The 23,242-nt window shown below is 32.9% G+C and overlaps 1 protein-coding gene across 2 annotated transcripts; it reads left to right on the forward strand.

Annotated features, from left to right (window-relative positions):
- Positions 1–3,411: 3,411 nt before the first annotated feature.
- On the forward strand, positions 3,412–21,811 carry LOC111513726 (facilitated trehalose transporter Tret1). Of its 2 annotated transcripts, none has more exons than XM_074181322.1 (2): positions 3,412–3,687; positions 6,693–13,094. In XM_074181322.1, the coding sequence occupies exons 1-2, from the start codon at positions 3,543–3,545 to the stop codon at positions 6,836–6,838; spliced, it is 291 nt and encodes a 96-aa protein (XP_074037423.1). In that variant the 5' UTR covers positions 3,412–3,542; the 3' UTR covers positions 6,839–13,094. The 2 variants fall into 2 exon arrangements, with proteins under 2 accessions (XP_074037423.1, XP_023025724.2); XM_023169956.2 differs by lacking the exon at positions 6,693–13,094 and adding an exon at positions 18,500–21,811 and having other exon boundaries at positions 3,435–3,687.
- The last annotated feature ends 1,431 nt before the right edge of the window (positions 21,812–23,242 follow it).

Consider the following 23,242-nt stretch of genomic DNA (forward strand, 5'->3'; position numbering starts at 1 on the left):
TCGCTAATCAGGACCAGGTAAAAATGGCCTTCGTCGACTTCATCAAATCCCAAGCAAATAGTTTTTATGCTGATGAAATAATAATAATCGTCTTTACTATTTCCACATTCGAAGGAATACAATAAATATTGGATTTTCACATATGAACTTGTGTGAAAACGACCCTGAACAAACCTGTGAAATGATACAGAAAAGAAAATTTGGACCAGAAAATTTGAAAAAAATCTTATAAAATTTGAGATTCAAGATGTTCTTTGTAAAATTGTAAAATTCAGAACCGGATTGCACAGAGAATATATTTTGTAGCCAAATAATCATCTGAAATATTCCATTCTAATGGCAGATACAGTCAGTAAGCCTTTATTTCTGATATTCAAATTATGTACGTCTGTAGTTCCATATGTAAATGAAATGGAATTTGTTCTGTTAGATGATAGAGAGATCTTTATTGTCTAAAATGTGATACAATTTGTCGACAAAGGGTGTCATGTTTATAAATACATAAAAAGGTAAAAATATATAAAAAGTTTTTTAAGACTATATAGTATTTACAAAAATACAGTGAAGATTAAAAATAACAGACAAAAAACAATAAAAAAAAGTCAAAGATAAGTAAAAATGTACAAATATATTATCAATAAAACAACACAATTTTAAAATTACTTGACTTAAGACTAGAATTTGTATGCAAAATACTCTTCCAAGCTGTAGAAGCACTTTCCCGAAACAAGGTTCTCTACTGATTTTCTTCATTTTTTAAGTTCATTAATTGATGTAATATGTTTTGGTAGATGATTATATATTTATCTACTTCTATAGATTTGAGACTGCCTGATAAAAGATGATGTGGGCAGTGGAAGGGCAAGTTTCTTATCGCTACGCGTAGATCTTTCTTTATGGCTTTCAAACTTATCTTTATGTTTGTAAAGTAAGCAGACAGTCACCATAATGAATATTTCAAATATTGTTGGTATTTCATTTCTGCAGAAAAGTGGCCTACACGAGTCACGCATCTTCAATTTGAATATTATTCTGGAAGCTTTTTCCTGGGTAACGAATATACTCTGCATCGAAATCTGGCTGCCTGAGCCCCAGAAAGGAATTCCATACCGGAGATGACTCTTCATGATTGAATGGTATGCATTCATTACTGCTAAAAATCCCAGTTCACGAGATGTGACATTTATGGCAAAGCAACCAGAAAATAATATTCATTTTAAAGCAGTAACATGCTTATCAAATTTTAAATTACTGTCAATGAATATACCAATAAATTTAGTTACAGGCTTACTTTCAATCATGTATTCACCTAGTATTACTTGCTCTAATTCCCACTTGAATGTTATCAGATTTGTTTTAGAAACATTCGGCGATAGCATATTCAATTACAACATTTTCTTATATTGTCTAAATCTAAGTGGACAGACCGAGTCAAGGTATCAGGATCTTTATTACGTCAAAGTACCGTAGTGTCATCCGCAGACAAGATAAATGCTCTAGAGTCTAGATATATCAAGTTTTGTCATATCGTTAATATATAGCAATAATAAAATTGAGCCTAGAACTGAACCCTGAGGAACTCCGCATACAATTTTTCCACTATCAGCTGCTCATTATTCACCGTAATATTGATAGAGTCCTCCACTTTTTACCTCTGATATGTTCTTCCAAATAACATAAATTGACTCATCTGGCAGTGGTCTTTGTCAGCTTTTGCGAAAGCCTCGAGATCATTATAGATTAAAATGCATGCATCATCCACCATATGTGGAAGGAAACTATGGTGAAGTTAGATATCATCAGCGTATGAATGAATATTGCAGGCTTTCATTCCAGTCAACAACTGGGAGGGTTATATAGAAAACAGAGGAGGTCCAGTGTAGATCCCTGCGGCATACCTGACCTAAGTGTTGAATATTCAGAGCTGTTGTCTTCGAGAACAACTTTCTGTCGCCTATTCTTGAGATGGTTGCCTGTTAACACTCGTGAATTTTCTAAAAAGCCTATATGATGTAACATGTTCAATAACAAATCGTAATGAAGTGTGTCGAAAGTACGACTAAAATCGAGTAGAACTAGCAGTGTGCACTGACCTTGATCAGTAGCTCTTAGGATATCATCGTTGATGTGGAGAAGTGCTGACGCATAACTATAACCCTCATGAAACACAGATTGAATGGATGATAATGAAAAGTGACTACTTGAATGACTTGATCTGTGTTTCCATAGCATTCTCTAGAATTCTTTGAATTCATTTGAATTTTTTTTGTCTGGGTAAAACTTTAACGAGATCAATTTTCCACATTGTTGGCCATTGATTATCAGTTACAGAGACATTCACTATGTGAGTAATGTACGGTACTACATGAATACAGCACAGTTCGATAAGTCCACATTGAGTCCATCGCATCCTTTGGCATTAGTTTTGATCTCAGAAATTGTTTCGTAAGCAAAGGAATCATTAACCTCTCCAAACGGAAATGTGGAAATATTCAGAGTCTGTGGTTCGTGAACATTCATAACGTCTTGATGAGGTAGGCTTAGTGTGAAGGATTCAATGAAAAACTTATTGATTCGACTTGGTTCCATGACAAGACTTGGAATGCTACAATTTTTTTCCGGCAAGAATTTGTTTGGCAACAATATTTTCTAAAATTGAGTGAAACTTTCTAACTAAACTATTTTCAAAATCTAAATAAAAATCACCCACACAAACTTCTTCATGTATAACGGGATAAACCGAAATCAAACTATCCTCCATTTCTTCCAGAAAAATATTATGGTTTTGTTTATGTGGTAAATTTCAATGCGCTAATGATAAAAGTATTCATTTATTCGAATGTATTTTTGCTATCGTTCAACTTTGAATTTGAATTTGAATGGACATCATTTATATCAAATTTGAATATACTTGTCACAGAAAATCAAGCTCATTTTACTTAAAAATTCTACGCTTATCAGAAACATATGTTTCAAATAAGTCGAAAAAGTGGAGTCCACAAATTCTACCAATTCAAAGTCTAGCTTTCAACAACTCAGATATAAAGGATTCATTGAAAACAGGACACACTGTATCCACTATTCATTTCATGATAACCCCAAAGTTGATTTTTTTCTGTATTGATTATATCCGTCTATCAACTTTCCATCCAAAAGAGCTGAACAGAAAATTATCAGTATGTCAGACAGTATCTGAAAATCGTTTTTTTTGTCGATCAACCAGAATATACAGAACGAATAAAAAGTTTCGGAATATTTTGTACTTCAACTAATGGTTTCATTACTTGAACCGAAAACGGGTATGACTTGTTCTAGCAATTCAGACGTAGTTACTTTTTATTTAACAAAATCCCACCTATGTTTGAATATGTTGATAACACAATTGTTGAATTACCACACTATCATGAATCTGAAATAAGAGTGTCAATATAGAAACACATCTTCTGATAAATATCGTTGTTGCACAACTAAATTCCTTTTCTATTGTGTTTATGATAACTATAGTATAGGTAGCAGTTTTGAGTTCAAGTTAAAAAAATATTATGGGTAATTTGAAAGAACATGAGATCACTCTGCAAGAGGTTATTTATAAACCCAAAAGTAGTACTGGCGGTTCAACAAAACTTAATCAAGAGAATGAAGAAAAGAAAATGACCAGTCCATTTTTATACTTTGTATCTTTTATCGGTAAGTAAGTTGCAGAGAAAACCAATTACCTTACTGTGAATTACTGTTTGAAAATTGATGATTTTTTATACAGGGTGTTAATTAAGTATGTACCATAAATTCAACAGACGGACATGGGTCCGCAAATCCTTTGGTCTCAAGATACAGGGTGTTAAAATAAAAATTTAAAAAAAGTTATTCGTAAATACCTTGAATATTCTTTACGTAATTTCATTGTGATTTGGCAATGGTATTCATAACATCAGGGAGCTGATTTAGCATGCACTTGATTCAATTTATTAAGTCCAGTGGCGTCACGAGCGAGATTTGAACGAATATTTTTGACTTAAAAATGTACGCCACTAACTTTTGTGCAATTTTCATCATTTTTTTGGATTGAGCGATTGAAAATACAAATTTTTTGTCTCTAGAATTTTTTTCGTATCTTGCTTAGTTTTCAAGAAAAAAAAATCGACCTAATTGCATATCCCTGGACCTCACGAAGAATAATATGGGGAATTGAATGTTTCTTTTAGAAATTATTTTTCTTACAATTTTTCATAACTGATTATGTATTAGATAACATTAACATCTAGACTAACGAATTGCACTAAATTAAGTGCTCCTTCGGCTTCAATACAACCGTCGAGCCGCCGCATCATTGAATTTCGCACTCTTCTGAAAATACTATGAATAATAATCAAGGGTTGTCTTGGAAAACGATTGCAGCATTTAATGAACAACTTGACAGTTGTTGTCAACTTTATAAGCTTTTAATTTATAATTGTTATAAAAAGCGTGTTTAGTGGTTATTTTTCGAACCATTTTTGTAAAACATGGTTCAATTTACTAACAGTGAAATGGCAGATATTTATTTCTGTTATGGAATGGCTCACGGAAACTCGAATGCTGCAAGACGCATTTACCATGAAAGAAACTTTTGTATGTCTCCATGCACGACTTTCTGAAATAGGCAGCTTTAAAAGATTGGAAGGCCTGCAACGGTACGAACAGTTCTAATTGAAGGAGCTGTTTTAAATGAGATTGAAGTAAATCCTCATTCCAGTACTTTGGAAAATAGCTGAAGAACTGAATATTACCCATGTCACAGTGTGGCAGATTTTGAAAGCCCAGCAGCTATATCCCTATCACGTGCAACGTGTGCAAGCTCTATTACCCAGAGATTTGCCTTCAAGACTAGCTTTTTCTAATTGGTAACGCGGTAAAATAAGAAGAAATCCAGATTTCCTAAGCCGAATATTGTTTACAGATGAAGCTTGTTTTTCTCGCAATTCAATTATTAACTTTCACAACAATCACATTTGGGCCGAAAACAATCCACACGCCTAGATAGAAAATGATTTTCAAGAACAGTTTTCTTTTAATATTTGTGTTGGAATTGTCGGAGACCATCTCATTGGTCCTCACTTCCTTCAACCTAGATTTAATGGAGAAGAATACCAAAGGTTTTTAGAATTTGTTTTACCTGAACTTTCAGAAGAAATTCCAGTCATGGAAAGTTTCCGTATGTGGTACATGCACGATGGTGCTCCACCACACTTAAGTGTAGTGGCACGGCAATTTTTGGATGAAAATTACCATAATCGCTGGATTGGGAGAGCAGGGCCACACTCATAGCCACCTCGCTCGCCCGAAATGAATCCCAATTATGATTATTTACTCTGGGGACACCTTAAAGCGTTGGTATATAAAACTGCTATTGAAAGTGAAGAGGATTTATGGAATGAAATCATTAATTCATACGCCAGGTATTTTCAGAAGAGTGCGAAATTCAATGATGCGGCGGCTAGATGGTTCTATTGCACTTTCCAACACTTAATTTAGTGCAATTCGTTAGTCTAGATGTTGATGTTATTTAATATTTGTTGTTATTGTTACATAATTAGTAATGAAGAATTGGAAAAATAATAATTTCTAAAAGAAACATTTGATTCCCCATATTATTCCTTGTGAGGTCCAGGGATTTGCAATTAGGTCGACTTTTTATTTTTTAAAACTAAGCAATATACGAAAAAAATTCAAGAGACAAAAAAAATTCAAGAGACAAAAACGTTGTTTTCCTAATTGCATAATCCAAAGAAATAATAAAAATTGCACAAACGTCTGTGACATACATTTTTGAGTCAAAAATATTCATTCAAATCCCGCTCGATACGTCACTGGACTCAATAAATTGAATCACGTTCGGGCTAAATTAGCTCCTTGATGTTATAAATACCATTACCAAATTGCAACAAAATTAGGTAAAGGATATTTAAGATATTTACGAATACCTTTTTTTTATTTTTATTTCTACACCCTGTATCTTGAGAACGAAAAAGATTTGCGGACCCATGTTTATATGAACATTTCGTCCTAAAATTACCTAAACAATCATCTGTTAAATTTATGGTACATACTTAAAACCCTGTATATGAAATGAAATGAAAGCCGCATATTTACAATTCATAGATATGTCGTATATGGTGGAATGATAAACTTAGCAAAAATTGACAAATTCTCGATACCCAGTTTACTTTGCGAAATTATTATAATCATTTTGAATAAAAAAAACATACAAAAAACGAAAAAAATTATGAATTGTATGAAAAAAATACATAAACCTTGCAATGCTGTCAGATATTTCATATTTTGAAATGATGTTTCGAAACATTCACCTCTCTCAAACGTTCCTATACAGTAAGTACCACCTGCAAGAATTAGATAAGTTACCTCACAGGGAAGTTTCTCGTTCATCTCAAAGCAATATATTTCTGTAAAGAGAATGAAGAACATTTTTCCTAATGAATCATATTTCATATACGTAAAACTTTCAGCCTACATGGTCAATCTATTGAACAAAAGTAATTTTTTGTGAACAAAAATTAGTTTTTTATCTACTTTTTGGATATATTCACCTTCCATCGACAGATGTCGGAGTTTTAAAATGTGAATTATGTCAATGTTGTTTGTTTTGCAAGAAGTTCTAATATCATATCTATTTCCAATTTGTCTTTTCTTTTCAGACAGTCCAGCTCAACAATTACCAAATCTACATCCACCGACACCTTTCACAACTAACGTTATACCTTATATTCCAGGAATATCTGAAAAGATAAGACGAATTATAGATATGATGTTCAAACTCCACACAGAACAAAAAATAGACTGAGATCTATACTCACACATACAAAACACAACAACACAGACAACACAGAAGAAAAAAACAAAAATTGCATTCATGAGATAGATACTTTGTTCTTGTGGTAAAAGTTATATTGGTGAAACTTAGAGACCATTAAAAGTGCGTGAACATTGGAATTACATCAAAAACAAAATATTAACAGGATCTAAATTGTTAGAACAAGACAAAAAATAGTTCCAATGAACCTCACTCTAAGAGTCGTAAACTAAAAGAATCAGCGTATATTCTCATATATGGAGGAAAGAGTATTCCAAATAGCTCCTCAGATTGATGGAAAAAAAGCAACAAACTGATCTCAAGACACACCTTGTGCTACATTAACATAATTCACATTTCAAAACTCCTTTGACATCTGTCAAAGAAATAAGCAATCAGCAAAGGAAGAACTGCATATACAGTGTGTTTCAAATTAAGTCGGCACCATTGCCAACTCCGTTATCATTGATGCTTCGAATTCGGTTGAATGTGCAAACTAGTAGCATTTTTAATGGCCTTCTCGATGCCGAAAAAAATGGACAGTCGTGTTTTCAGAATATTTTATAAAATGATATTTTTTAAATTGAACACCCTATGTTTTATCATGCATTTTGATTCGTAAAACATTCTCAACAACAAAGTTCATATCACCTTTCTTCCTAATGTGGAAATATTTATTTTTCTACACCCGTACTCTAACAATACACTTATATGACCATAATCCGTTTCATAATGATATCCATTATGATCCAGATTTTTCATAACGATACAGATTATCAACCAATAGAAACCCATAATTTTTCAATCAAGAATCCTGTTCCTTTGTTTGTCCTAGATTCTAACCTAAGTAACTAATTACTTTATTTGTCAAAATCAGTTTTCATATTACCTACCTATATTATAGAATGTCTGAAAACAGCGATATAGAAGGAATACCATCGACTCCAATATTTTTAAAAGATCAGATTAATTACAATTGTCATATTCAATATAAATATAATTAGAATCTTTATAGTTTTCATATAACCATGATAGTACCATTAAGTTTGTGTTTTTTTAAAAAAATATGAGTTAATTACTGTAAATGTGTTCAATACCAATATAATATTTATAGTTTTTCATTATTAATCGGGTTTAGAAAAAATAGCGTATGCAACTGTCATGTAATGGTTATTAATACACTCGCATATACCATACAAAACTCGCCTTCGGCTCGTTTCGTATCCCGGTTAATGCTCGTGTCTTAATAACCATCATTACATGATCGTTGCATAATATACTATTATTTCACTAGTAAAAAAATTTCTTTGTTTTGGCAAATAAAACTCATGATTATCCAAACACCCAATTTTGGTACTTATACGAATGACAATATTTTGTTACTATCAGCAAAAATAAAGAATTGCCCTGGGATTTGAACTCGTGAAATCTCCAGTCATTTAAGGTTTTATCTGCGGAAAAATTTCTACTGAGCTGAATTTTGGTATACACCTTCATTATGGCGTTTTAATGAAGATGTGAGAAATCGACATTGATATCGTGCCGGCTAAAAAAGTTATAAGGGTCAAAAGGTCACGATAATCAGTTTTTCGGGAATATCTCGCGACCTATAGGTCAGAGGTCAAAGAAAGTCATCATAAAAGTTATTCCTCATACGATTATCTATACAACAAATGTCTTTTGCATTTTCCTGTAAAGTCAACCATTTTCGGACTAGAGCGCTGAGAAAACGACTACATTATGATGATGCACTCGTTTCCGTACCACCTTTGAGGTAGAATGCAAGACGCGTCTTTTTACATGGTTTTCCACGTAGGCATAATCCATGAACTGAAATAAAAGGTTTTTTTATTTTATGCTCAATAAATTTTACTTTACTTGAAAAGTTGGGAAAAAAATTTTTGTATATAATTTTCTTTTATATTAATTCGTCGTCGATATCCTCAATTCCAACTTCATCAAAAGTTGCTGACAAAACATCGAGTGGACTTATTGCTGTATTAAAATCATCATCTTCATCATTTTCTTCACTAGTGGACTCTGCGTTTAAGCATGACTGACCACGACAATGTCCACAAGCTTAAGAACATCTCAATCCAATTTTTTCACATCCACATTTGCCGCCACAACCTTTTGTACAATTACAAAAGATTGTGTTTATTAGATCATCGGGTGCTGGTAGCATTAAGTTGTTATTGGTTGTAATATATTATTTTTCAACTGAATCAATTTCTTTTCCTAGCCAGGTTTATATTTGATGATAGACTCGAAAAATATGCTGTTGAGCTGCTGAAGAAGTGGGTGGTAATAAATGAGATTTCACAGCTGTGCTTTGTCTTGTTAGTTCAGCAAAGCTGCAGTATCTGTAATTGTCAATTGAATTTTCTGATTTTGGAGCACCGTACATTGCTAGTAGAAAATGTATTCCAGCTTTGACAAGGGCATCTCGAGCGCAATTTTCATGTTGGAATATTTCTGCAGAATTGTGTAAATCGGGTCTTTTTTCAAACATCTTCATGACTTTAATTTTTCCTTTCCCAAAAAGTGTTGAAGTTGTGTCACATCCGGTCATAGCATGTAGGAAGAGAATATTTTTCTTGCAGTGTGGATACTTGTTGAGACTCTCAGTGAGTATATTTTTATTTCAAAATTGTTTTCCCTGGTTTCTTGAAAAAATGGATGTAGGTTGATCAAGTATTTGTGTGCTTGCTATGAGAAGTACCAATAGATCTATGTCTTCGCCAACGATAATTGTAGTATTATTTATTGATTTTCCAATTGCTATTTCAACTATTAAGACGTCAGCATCATCACGTGACCGTCTTGTAGAAATACCAACTTTTTCTAAATTCTCAATGAGCATTTCAATTAATTTTCTTTCGTTGAGTCGATCAGATGAAAATGTTTCTTGACTGATAAGAACTTCCATCGATTCATTGATGTGCACTTCACAAGATATAGAAAGGGCTGCGGTTCGTCTTAGTTGTTCCATCGCTTTGATATTTTTACTGGTATCAGAGTAACCAAAATTGTTTGATGAATAATTAATATATTTGTTAATGATAATATTGAATGTATCATTTTTTGCCATACAGCACGATGAATAAGAAATCCACCATCAATTATTTATGTTGCATTAACACAAACTAATTGATAATCAATTGGCTCCAAGTATTGATATATTTTTGATTTCTGAGTTTTTCTCATGCTAACATCATCAAATAGTGCTGTTGGATATGGACAATTTATATTGTAAATATGATTTTCCTCAAAATAAATACATTGATAAAACGCCATAATGAAGATGTATACCAAAATTCAGCTCAGTAGGAATTTTTTTGCAGATTAGGGTTCAATAATAATAATAATAATAATATAATAATAAGGTTTATTCACAGTAAACAACATATAATTACATAAAAAAGTTCATTTAAAAATACAGTAACTCATTGAATTAGGGTAAGTGGTGAATAAACACGGAAAAAACAAAGAAGTAGCTGCAAAAGCTACTTGTATATGTGTATATGAAGGCAGTAACAAAATAAGTTTAATATAAGAGTACAATTGACATAATCGATGAAAAAATGTAATATCTAACACCTACGTATCTTTGTATCAAAACAACTACGATACTATTAATCACATTCTAGTTCTAAGGTTTTTTTCTCAAATCAGTTATATTTAAGTCACAATCCGGTTAATTTTACATTTTCGGGGTAACGTCGTTCAATACTGGATAACACGACATATAGACACAGATACTTATTTTCAGTTGTAATGTGTGTATTTCAGTTTTTTTTTCTCTTTATAGTTTTTGCTTGAAAATTGTATTGATTATGGGTCTATCACTCACAATCCACTTTTTTATTTTCTTTTTGAATAACTTATCAACAGATATATTCTTCAGCTCATTTGGTAACAAACTATATATTCTTGGAGCAAGGTAATTTGCACTTCGTTGACCTATACATTTTTCACTTCTGGGAAAGGAAATTGCATCAGCTTTTCTGTTATTGTAAGAATGTTCATGAGGGTTGACTTGAATTTTATTAGCTTTGACATAAAGTAAAATTTTATTAACAAATATTCGTCTCACATCTATACATTGAGATTCATTATAGAGTGCGTCAGAAGAAAATGTCAGCTTTTTGCCATAAATAATTTTCAGAACCCATCTCTGTAAAACATGTACTTGGTTCGAGAAGCAATCATTGACCCCGGCCCAGCCCAAAATCCCATAGAGTAGTAAGGACTCTATCAAGGAAGAATAAACAGTTTTCAACTGGTTGTTGTTCAAAAAATCCTTCATATATTGGAATTTAGATAGAAAAAACCCTCTTTTTTCCTGATATTTGTTTTGTTTGCATATTCCACTTCATATGTCGATCGACAATGATTTCTAAGTACTTTATTTTGTCACCTTCTTTTATTTGAGAGTCTAGTCCTACATTCAAAGGCCCAAGATCTGGTAAACCACACGCATACGACGTGAAAGGTATAGATAAGTTGTCTTCTTACAGTTTAATGTTAATTTGTTCCCTTTTAGCCAATTTGATATGTTGGGAAAGTCACTCTCTACTGTCTCTTTGAGTTCTTGCCAGGTTGACGCTTTGTACACCACAGCAGAATCATCAGCAAAGCTAATGATTTCACCACTAGTGTCTAGAAATAACTGTTTATGTGGATACTGAACGGAAGAGGTCCGAGTACAGTTCCCTCCATATGATACTGTTTGTGTTTGTGTGTGTTTGTTCTCTACCCAATAAATAATTTTCAAGAAGGTTATAAATATTTCCTCTTATTCAAAATCATTTAAATTTATTAAGGAGTATTTTGTGAGAGACAGTGTCAAATGCTTTAGACAGGTCTAGAAAAATACTGACGGTAGGAATTTTTTTATCTAACGATTCATAAATCATCTTCGTCATTCTCAGAATAGCGTCCTCTGTAGATCTGCCCTCTCTAAAGCCATATTGACGATCTGATATTGAATTTTTTCAAGTAACACTATAATCTTATCGTGATGATTTTTTCAATTATTTTCGATAAGTTAGAGATTAGTCTAATGGGCCTGTAATTAGCGACAGATGATTTATTTCCACCTTTATGTAGGGGTTTTATTATTCTGCTTTTAAAAATTCTAGGAAAACGCCCCATATCAAAACATTTATTCACTAAGAATACTAGGGGCTTGGCGATTTCTGATGCTGTCTCTTTTAAGGTGTCCGCCCTTAGTTTATCAGGTCCTGGAGATTTTTTTGGTTTCATTATTGAAACGATGTCTTTCTCATTTGTTGGATTTGAATACATGGTTTGATAAAAAAACTCGATTTTGTCGGTACATCTGAGATTTTTTCAGCAAGTTTTTGTCCTATTTTACTAAAATAATCATTGAATCTGTCCGCAATATCTTTTTCATTCGTTATTTCAGTGCCATCTGCATTTTCAATAGCCTCTATGTTTGTTTTAGTTTTATCTTTTCCACATAGATAATTTAGTTTTCCATAAAGCTTTAGATGAGTTTTGATTTTTTTCAATTTGTTTGGGAAAATTATCTTTTTTTGCTTGTTTAGTTAATTTTTCGATCTTGGTTTTGTAATTTTTATACCTTTCTTTCAATTCTTTATTCTGCGAATATTTTAGAGATGATTTGTAAAGTTTATTTTTTTCGTTAATTGAATTTAGCAAAGATGAAGTCATCCATTTTTTTATAAACTTGATTTTAGTTTTTATTTTAACTTTTTTTGTATGAAACTCTGTGTAATATTTCATTTCCTCGAAAAATTTAGCTGCAATATTATCTACACTTCTCTCTTGATAAAGTTCATTCCAGGTTTCATTTCGCAAGAAATTCTTCAATTTGTCGTAATCTAAGAATAATTTGAAGTCATTCTGTTTCACATTTGACTTATTTGATTCGTTATGGAAAGTAAGTCCTATTGGATTATGATCTGTTATGTTATATCTGAAGATGGAAGATTTCATTTTCATTACTCTGCAGTTTGTGTTTTGATTAACAAAAAAACTAGGTAATCATGTACACTCATTTATATATGAAACAAATCCAAAGTAACTGAGAATATTCTTATACTCCTCTATATAATCAGAATCTCCAATCAAATTTATATTTATGTTTCCTGTAATTATATTAATATCTGTTTTTTGAAAATTTCTCAGATATTCCAGAAAATGTTGATCAAAAACTTGCGGATCAATGCTCGGTGAACGATAAATGGCAGTAATATTAACTTTTCTTTTTTCAGTGGAAATCAGAATTTTTAGTGCATCAACTTCTCCAATCAGTAGTTTACATGTTGTCACTTTTAGTGACTTCTTTATAAAGATAATTATCTCGTCATTTTTGTTGAGTGATCAATGACTGTACACCAATTGATAACCTTGAATTCTGTATAAGTAGAGATCAGAGAGCTGGTGTATTTCTGTAAGTATTATTACATCTATATCAACTGAAAGTTTATCAAGAAAGACTAAGAAGAAATGTATATTTTTTGCAACACTACGTATGTTCATATGTATAATTTTGAACTCAACGGGGTCAAAGATGTCCTTGAAGCAATCAAGTTCTCGTATTATATTGGCAGAAATGGGTTCGTTGTTATGTTTTTTATTGCGATAACGACGCTCTGCTACCAAATTATGTTATTGAAAAACTAAAGTCTGAACCGCTTACGTTCTACTAAGAAACTGGGCTGCTTATAGCTTCTAAAACTGTTTTTATTTCGTGAATGTTGTACAATTCCGAATTTAATTATTTGACAATTACGTGACGTTTTTCAATTATTTCAATACACATTGGCGTTACAAAAAACAATAAAAAAGAGAACAAAATAAATGTTGATTTTTTCAAATTGTCAAACATGAATTCTCAAACATGCCCCCCGCCTTGGAAGGCCTCACGTATTCTTTCAACATCTAACTGGAATCAGAATCTGGAAGTGGACATAACTTTGCAAAAGATCTCTTGATAACACCAATTTATGTTTTGATCGTAGCGACTCTACTGACACCGTCCTTTTCGGGATATAGATGAATAATGCGTCCCAACTTCCATCTCAAAGGAGGTAAATTATATTCCTTTATCAAGACCAAGGAACCAATTTTCAATTCTCCCTGGGATGTTTTCCATTTAGTTCTCTGTTGGAGTTCGGATTTATACTCTTTCTGCCAACGGCTCCAAAAATGTTGCTGACACTGTTGGATAAGTTGATATCTGGACGTTCGATTCATGGAAATGTCTCTGAAGTTCGGGTCCGGTATAGCAGAAGAAAATGAGCCAGGGTAAGAGGATTTAAATCTTTAGGATCGGAGGAAATGGGAAAAAGGGGCCGTGAGTTTAATACTGCCTCTACCTGCACAAGAACTGTGTTTAACTCTTCGAAAGTCAAATGCGCATTTCCAACAACCCTTTTTAGATGAGCCTTACTTGATTTTATTCCAGCTTCCCAAATCCCTCCGAAATGAGGTGAATAAGGAGGAATCAAATCCCATTTTATATTGAATTCAGACATTTCATTCTCTAACTCGTTTTTATGATCTGACAAAAACCTACCTAATTCTTTCAAATGAGATCTAGCAGAAACAAAGTTTGAACCATTGTCGGAAAATCAATGAGAAGGTTTTCCGCGACGAGCCAAGAACCTTCTAAATGCCATCAGAAAAGAATATTTGGTTGAGTCTGAAATCAATTCTAAATGAATCGTCTTTGTGGCAAAACAAATAAAGAGTCCTATATAACACTTATTGAGTTTTGATCCTCGATCTTTACGACCAAAATAAGACCCACGTAATCAATTCTAGTAGTATTAAAAGGCTGAGCTGGCTGTAGACAAGACGCAGGCAATTGACCCATGAGTGGCTGCATCCCTATTGGTTTAGTGCGAAAACATTTGACACAATGTCGTATTGCTTTTTTAGCAAGGATTCTTCCACCAATGGTCCAATACTTTTCTTTCAACGATGCCAATAGTTGCTGTGGACCACAATGCATGAGTATAGAATGCTCATACTCGAATATTAATTTAGTCAGATGGTGATTAGCACTTAATATGATTGGATGTCTTTTATCGATACTGTACAATGAATTTCGTAATCTACCTCCGACACTCACAATACCGTCATCATCAAGGAATTTAAAGTCTGGTAATTAATTTGTTTTCAATGAATTAACTTCATTTGGCCAATCCTTACAACCTTTTGAAAGCAACAATGGACCATGCCACCACAGCTGAACATTCGCTATTTCGTCAGGCATCAATCCGCGAGATAAAATATCCCCCGGATTTTGACTGCTAGGAATATGACGCCAAATATCACTATTAGTTAGTTCTTGTATTTTTGCTATTCTGTTGCTCACAAAAGTTTTTAGTTTATTCGGTGGTGTTTTCAACCATGCCAGGACTAGGTATGGTTGAGTCAGACCAGAAGAATCTTCTGTTGATATTAAGCCGTAATGATTTCGATACTTTGTTTGCCAATTGTGCTAATATTAATGCACCCGATAATTCTAAACGAGGCAAACTGATTGTTTTTAGAGGTACGACCTTAGTTTCTGAACAGAGTGAATTGACTTCTATATTTCCGTGTTTATTAACTGACCTTAAGTAGACCGTGCATTTCAATACTTAGAGGTTTAATACATAACACGTTACGGTTAATTCGGATGTCATTTCGGAATTCAGATCAAAATACATTTATACTGTGAGGTAATTTTTGATCCCAAGTAACCTTTTCTATCCACAAATTTTGAAGGAGAATTTTGACCAATATTATACATGGACCTAATAATCCAAGCGGATCAAACACTTGAGAAATGCTAGATGAAATAACGCGTTTGGTTATCTTTTTATTAGTTATCTCATTATTTATTCTGTATACTATCCGTATTTGGACACCAATTCAAGCCTAACGTTTCTGCATATTCATTGTCTCCTAGTTTCACCAATTTAGTCGAATAATTGTTTTCCCAGTTCAACACATTTTTGTTTCAAACTTTCGATTTCGTGATTAGCCTGATTCAATTTTTGTATCAATTTACAAGTTGTTTTTTGAAACTCGTCTTTGATCTGATTGGTTTGGTCCTGATTCGCCTTCAGTAGTAAATTATATAACTGGAGATGCTCTGCCGATAGATTTGTTGAATCGTTCATAATTGCAGCTATAATTATTTGGTTTATAAATCACAAAGTGAAATTTCTCAAAATTCTCGCTATCTGTTACAATTTGGCAACAATACGATCCACTTGGTGTATTTGAAATCGATTTCTGAGGTGAAGTTCTCACAATTGGGAGGTGATTCAACATTTGGTGAAAGGCCTTCAACTTACTGACTATATCAGCAGCCGTATTTTCACTTGGTGTACTTTTCCAGATTTATCTCGCGCTCAATTTCACAATTTTTTTACTGTATTTGGGAGTAAACATCACAACCATTTCATACAGTGCTGACACACAAAAAAAAAACCTAAAATGACTGGATGTCATACCACTCACTTGATACCACTGAGCTATTTGCTATTAATTTACAAAACGATAATTTTCATCTTGAAGCATTACACTAGCCGCATTTTTTAAGCGATTCAAAATATGTCAGCTATAATGATAACATTGAAGCCGTTTTTGTACAGAACAGAAAATACTGGGACGTCATATTAAGGCGGTTGGAAAAAATGTGTTTGATTCGATGTAACAGAGTATAATGAGTAACCAAGTTGCCTTGAATTTGTTGAATAAAATTTGTCAAATATTCTCAAGTATATCATGGCAATGTCAATTTTAATATATTTAATATATTATAATTTTATTTGATTTGCCAAAAAATAGCGTACGAGCACTCCAACACTGCAGCAATTCGTTGCCGGATCGTGAATTACCTAATCGGAATAGGAGGAGTAAAAAATTTTTCGTAATACCGGAAGATACAGAACTTGACGTTTCAGCCTACTTTGAGGTGAATCCAAATAATTCCAAATGAGATTTATCTGGAGAAATAGTTGATCCACCGTCTGTTATTCAACGAATTCTGAAGAAACATAAAACCAGTGCAAACTCTGGTCCCTGAGAGACTAATTGGGTTTTGACGGTGGTTCATGAATAAATGCAGACAAGATACAAACTTCTATAGAAATATTATATGGGATGTATAGTAGAAACAATTTCCATCATTGGAGTAGACATAATCCATCCACAATCCGCAAAAACGGTTCATTATTATATATTTGGTGTGGTCTTTTTAGAGGCAGAATTACCGGTCCAATTTTCTATCATGGTTCTTTAAACGGACCCCGTTACAGTAATTCATTAACAAGAGTTTTGGGAGAGTTTTTCGATGATCTTAATCTGGAGGCTCGTCGGATGATCTTTTTTCAGCAGGATGGCACATAATTTCAGTGACGTAGAAAGAATATTGCGTGACTGTTTTGAAAACAGATGGATTGCTACAAATGATACTGTTAAGTGGCCTTCTCGTTCACCAGACATGACACCTCTAGATTTTTATTTTTGGGGATTTATGAAAAGTGAGGTGTACGAAATAAAACATGATAACAAAGATGAACTGAGAAATTATATTGAAACTATAATTAACAGAATTGATAGCCGAATAGTGTTGAAAGCAACACGTAGTGTCAAGAGAAAGGGCCAAATATGTATTCAAGAAGAAGGCGACGTTTTTGAATTTTACTCCATACTTTATAGCCCTTTATTCGCCAAAACAAAAATATTGTTTGTACTAGTGAAAAAAATAAATATGTCCACATAAGTCGCCCATTTTCAACTGTAGAAGGGAAGGTGATATGAGCTCAGTTGTTGAGAATGTTATTACGAATCGAAATGCATGATGCAGTATAGGGTGTTCCAATTAAAGAAATATCATTTTATGAAATATTTTGAAAACGCGACTGTCAATTTTTTTGTTTTTGCCAAAGAGAATGCTATTAAAAATTCTACTAGTTCGCCCACTCAACCAAATTCGTAGCATCAATAATAAAGGAGTTGGCAATGGTGTTGTATATTTTTTGTTCATTTCTGAAGACGAAGGCAGATTTTGGCATCTGAAACGTTGAGGTAAGTAATAAATACGACACGTTACTGATAAATTGAACATTTTTTTTGTGTAAAATACTTTAATTTTAGGCAGTAACTTAATGAGGTTAACTAAAAAGTTATAACAACAAATTTGGTATCATTGAAAAGATAATTTTGTGCCCTTTCAAATGATATATCACTCGATTCCACTTTCCATTTGAAATTTTAGGGTTGTTACTTACCCTCGCTAGGGGGTTGAAGGCACAGGTAGAAAAATACATCTAAAATGTGTCTTAAATTGACCTGTCCGAGCATTTTTGCGTTGAGTTACAAAAAAAGGAGAAAAGCAAGGTGCATACTTTTCGTTGGACCACTCTGTATAGCAGTTCCTAAGTATTTCAAATAAAATCCGAAACAGACCAAAATTCATACAAACAGCAAGATAATCCCTATTTTGTTGAAATGACTTTATTAGATATCATGTTTCATTTCGGATAGGTGATAAATCACTGAACATTAGGCAAATATCATTATGAAGTCATAAGGATTTATTTCCTGGATATGCTTGTTGATGATATTACGGATATTTATATATTTTTGTACTTCCAGTTAACCTGATGTCAGCCACGTTTGGGATTCTTGCGGTTTGGATTTCACCAGTATCACTGAAACTATTGTCAAACAACTCAGATATCAATCCTCTTGAAGAACCTGTCACCCCGGTGGAGTTGTCTCTTCTTGGATCTCTTCCCGTACTTGGAAATTTGATTGGATTCCTATTGGTCGGAAATTGCTTCGACATTTATGGAAGAAGAAAGGGACTGCTAGTGATTTCTGCTATAATCACTGCAGATTTGATTTGCCTCGCATTCTCCACACATATAGTCTTATATTATATATTTCTCTTCATGAACGGCTTCGCTTTTGCAGCCGGGATGCTTGGAACGACTATGTATTCTAGCGAAATAAGTGAAGATCATAATAGGGCAAAACTTGCTTGTTTCATATCAATGGGATTACCTCTTGGAAGTCTTTTTGGTTATGCAGCTGGTCCAATTTGTTCTGTGAAATTATTTACACTCTTATGTACCTTGCCGATGGCGATTTATTTTGTTATATTCATTACGATTCTACCTGAATCACCAGTTTACCTCATCATGAAGGGAAATATAAATGGTGCCAAGATTGCTTTGTCAAGATTAAGGAACAAGAGCCATCGCTTCGTGTCCAAAGAAGTCGAAACGATTGAAATAGCTCTAAGTGTCAGTTCAAAATCTGAAACAAGTGCTACTTTTGTATCGCTCGTGAAAAACAAGTCAACCAGAAAAAGACTCATCCTTGCCAACATGGTATGGGCATTCGCATTTTTAACCGGAGCACCAGGTTTGATGTCTTTCCTTGGGATTATTTTCGAAGAATCTGGTACAGGCGTATCACCATTCATAAGTTCCATAGTAGCGGCTACAGTTCAAGTTATCTGTGCTTTTGTAGCATCTTTCATAGTTGAGTCATATGGTCGAAGGTGTCTTTTACTCATATCTTCACTTGGATGTAGTATACCTTTGTCATTACTCGGCTTATTTTTTTGGTTGAAACAACAGGGATCCCCTTTGATGGAGTCCATTGGATGGATGCCAGTTACTAGTGTTATATTGTTTTGCATTGTCAATGGAATTGGATTTGGCTGTGTCCCAATGGTTCTCCTTAGTGAAATATTCCCAGTAAATGTCAGGCCGATTGCAATTTCTTTCATAATGGTGAACAACGATCTGATAATGGGTTTTGTTATATTTCTATTTCCGATCATGATGTCAACATTTGGTTTATATTGGGTATTTTGGATACATAGTCTATTATGTATTATATCATTCATATTCATTTATTTTTACTTACCTGAAACAAAGGGAAAAAGTGTATTGGAAATGGAAAAATTATTTACTTGATATTATCATGATGGGGAATAATTAGGTATAGATAGTGTTGAAAATATAAAGAATTATTCAGAATATTGGTCATCAGTTCATTTGACAAATTAGGAATAATTATTAGCGATTCCGAAGAATGTTTAGATAATAATTTTGATGCAGTTCATTATTGAAATATTGATGTGGCTCTGCAGAGTTTTATTTTATCATCATTATTTCTTATTCAAAAGTACCTATTAATTATGGAAACTCATGAATAGTGTTCGAGCTAATTATTATTCATTCACGTACATAGTTGAGACGTCAGTTGTTCTGAAAGCGATATATTCAAAAACCAATATACAGTGTGTAAAAGCCAAATGGAATAAATTCATTATATTGGTTACAGTACATAACATAACATTCCGAAACAAGTCGAATTCAAATTATAATGCTACAATGGAAAAATGCTACCCCTACCTTCAACTCACGTCGAATAACAGGTACAACCCCCAATTTTTCAAATGGGAAGTATAGGATTGCGATATATCGTTTGGAAGGTCTCTTCATTCTCTATTCAAAAATGTTATCGCTTTCAATCATGTGGTTACCGAAATTCGATGAAAAACATCCAAAACTTATTGCAATATACTCAAAACTTATTTCATGTTGAGGTATTGGTGCTAAGAACGTAAGCAAAAACCATATCAACGTTTTTTAGATGGTATCTTTTAAAAAACTGCAAATAATTTCTGTGGCAACGTTAGTTCAAAACGCCTTGTCAACTTGTTTTGTATGTCATTCCAAGTTTAGCAAATTCATATCCTGATCAAGGAAACCCTCAAATTCCAGTGAATACGATATGGTTTCAGTAGGATGGAGGACCACCACATTACCAAGTTAATGTCCGGCAATACCTCGATACAACATTTCCCAATCGGTGGATAGGGAGGCAAGGATCGATTGATCCTTGCCATTAGATTTCTTTTTATGAGGATATGTGAAGAGCCATGTGTACAAAACCAAACCATCAGATTTGAATGACTTGAAAGAACGAATAACGCTTGCGATTAGGTCAGTCACGCCTGATATGTTAAATAATGTTAGAAGACAGTTTTACTTGAGATTAGGATGTTGCCATGACGTTCGCGGTCAACATTTTGATCATCGACTATGATAACTTCCATGGTATTTTCCGTATTCTACATTTCATTGCGTTTTGCATTACATTATAGTTTTTGAGTGTATTTTATCGAATTTCGGAAACCACATGACTTTAATTTATTTTATCTTAATTGTTGCGCAATAAACTTGAAAATAAAGAGACCTTCCAAACGATATATCACAAAACTGTACTCCCAATTTAAAATATTGGGGGTTGTACCTGTCATTCGAAGGGAGTTGAAGGTACGGGTGACATTTTTACGTTGAATAATTCCAAATTATAATTTAAATTCAACGTGTTTCCGGATTTTCTGAAATATGTACAGTAGCCGAAATAATGATTTATTCCAATCGGCTTTAAAAACTGTATAATGTTCAGGTATAATGTAGATCATCGAGTTATACATATAATGTATTGGTAATATAAAAATATATTGCTAATTATTTTGATTATTATTATACCCAATGTGCTTCATGATTAGATCATAACTAATTGTTTGATGAAATTCTTAACGAACGTTTTGTAAACACTGGAACCACGTCTTCTCATACCAACAATTATTTGAATTTATAATCAGAACAAACCACTACCACGGTCTAGAAGTCCAGATTTTGTTCCCTTCAATCATGACTGTGGCCCTGATAGCCCATGTTCTTATGAGTAGGTGATTTTTCAATGAACCTTGATTTCTTTAATATTTCTAGATTTAGGAACCGCTGAAGAGACTGTAACAGTTCCATCAGTATTACTCATGTTGAAATTTGTTGTAATGATTTTGTGTTGATTGATTTCGAATGTTACTAGGTAAAGAACAAAAAAAACAAAGTTGACAGTCATTGTTTCGACAGATAATTGTGAGTTTCATTTCAATACCTTAATATATTGAATCCATACATTCATCCATACATACAAATAAAATTCAGACAAGAAGTATGACGACATAAAATGTTATTTTTCATGATGTAGGAGAAGAGCAAGCGAGATCAAATATGTGTTCAAATAGTAAAGCTGAACTTCCTAAAGGAAGTATTGTTAATACTAAAACATGCACCAGAAAAAGTTCTAAAGCGAAAAATCCAATGCAAGCAGAACCGCCTCTGAACTCAAGATAGAGGCTCAGATAAACACAGATAAAGCATTGGCGCGTATATTAGAAAAGGAGAAATAGATGATTTTGAATAGACTTGGATTGAAAATCAAGAGAACCACACTCGAAACATTCAAGTCCTTTAGGAAGACAAAATGGAAATATTGTTTTTTTTTTAAACAAGCCAACACATTCAGGTGATGTGAGAGAGGCATTTATTTTTTCAAAGCAACCTGCTTTCCATTCAAACACAAATCATACCTTTTCAAACTAGAATATACCTACGATACGAGAAGGAAGACGGGTCATTTTAGAACACCATTTGCCTCCAAGTCTATTGGTCAACGCTGTTATACCCATTTGGTTCCAAGGTTCTTTAACTTTTTGCCGCATGAAATAAAAACAATAAGAATATTTAACAAATTTATGAGAAATCTAAAAAAATACTTACTGAACACAAAAAGATCGGAAATACATAGGTTGATTGAATGTAACAGTTAGTTTGTAATAGGAAATAAAATGAAAAATCGTTATATATGTATATGTAATAGGAAACTTCATTCATTGATATTGTGTAGGTATTAGGAAATGCACGATATTGTCACCACAGACAGAGAGTCTATGACTTTGTGGGTACCGTTTTGTTTGCATAGCATATTATATTACCATTGATGTCAGTTAGTTCCACGCACTACATATATATATATATATATATATATATTATATATATATATATATATATATATATATATATATATATATATATATATAAGTGTTAAATTTTCACTCCACTTTCGCTTTATATATTCTTTGTCAATAACTATTTATATGTTTGTAACTATATTATTTTCAAATTGTTATATAATTATTGATGCTGTCACTTCCACGAACTATGATATAAGTACTGAATTTTAATATATTCTTATTATATATATTTTTATCTAGATCATCTATATAATTGTAACATATAATATTATGTATAATGTGTAATTTAGATGCAGATAAAAAAAATTATAATATTATATCTGAAACAGTTGCCTACCTAGTTGCTACATTAGAAGTACTTGATAAGAAAAATCATTTTGATAGACCTCATTTGCTGAAAAATCGTTACAGAAGTTAGCCTACTCAATGCAGATGTCTTCTAAGAAAATATCATTGAGTGGAAATTATCTTTATCTGAAGGACTTCAGCGA

Source organism: Leptinotarsa decemlineata, unplaced genomic scaffold, assembly GCF_025532065.1.
Source record: "Leptinotarsa decemlineata unplaced genomic scaffold, Ldec_3_MD MMD2_tig00026307_RagTag_RagTag, whole genome shotgun sequence".
NCBI lineage: Eukaryota > Metazoa > Arthropoda > Insecta > Coleoptera > Chrysomelidae > Leptinotarsa > Leptinotarsa decemlineata.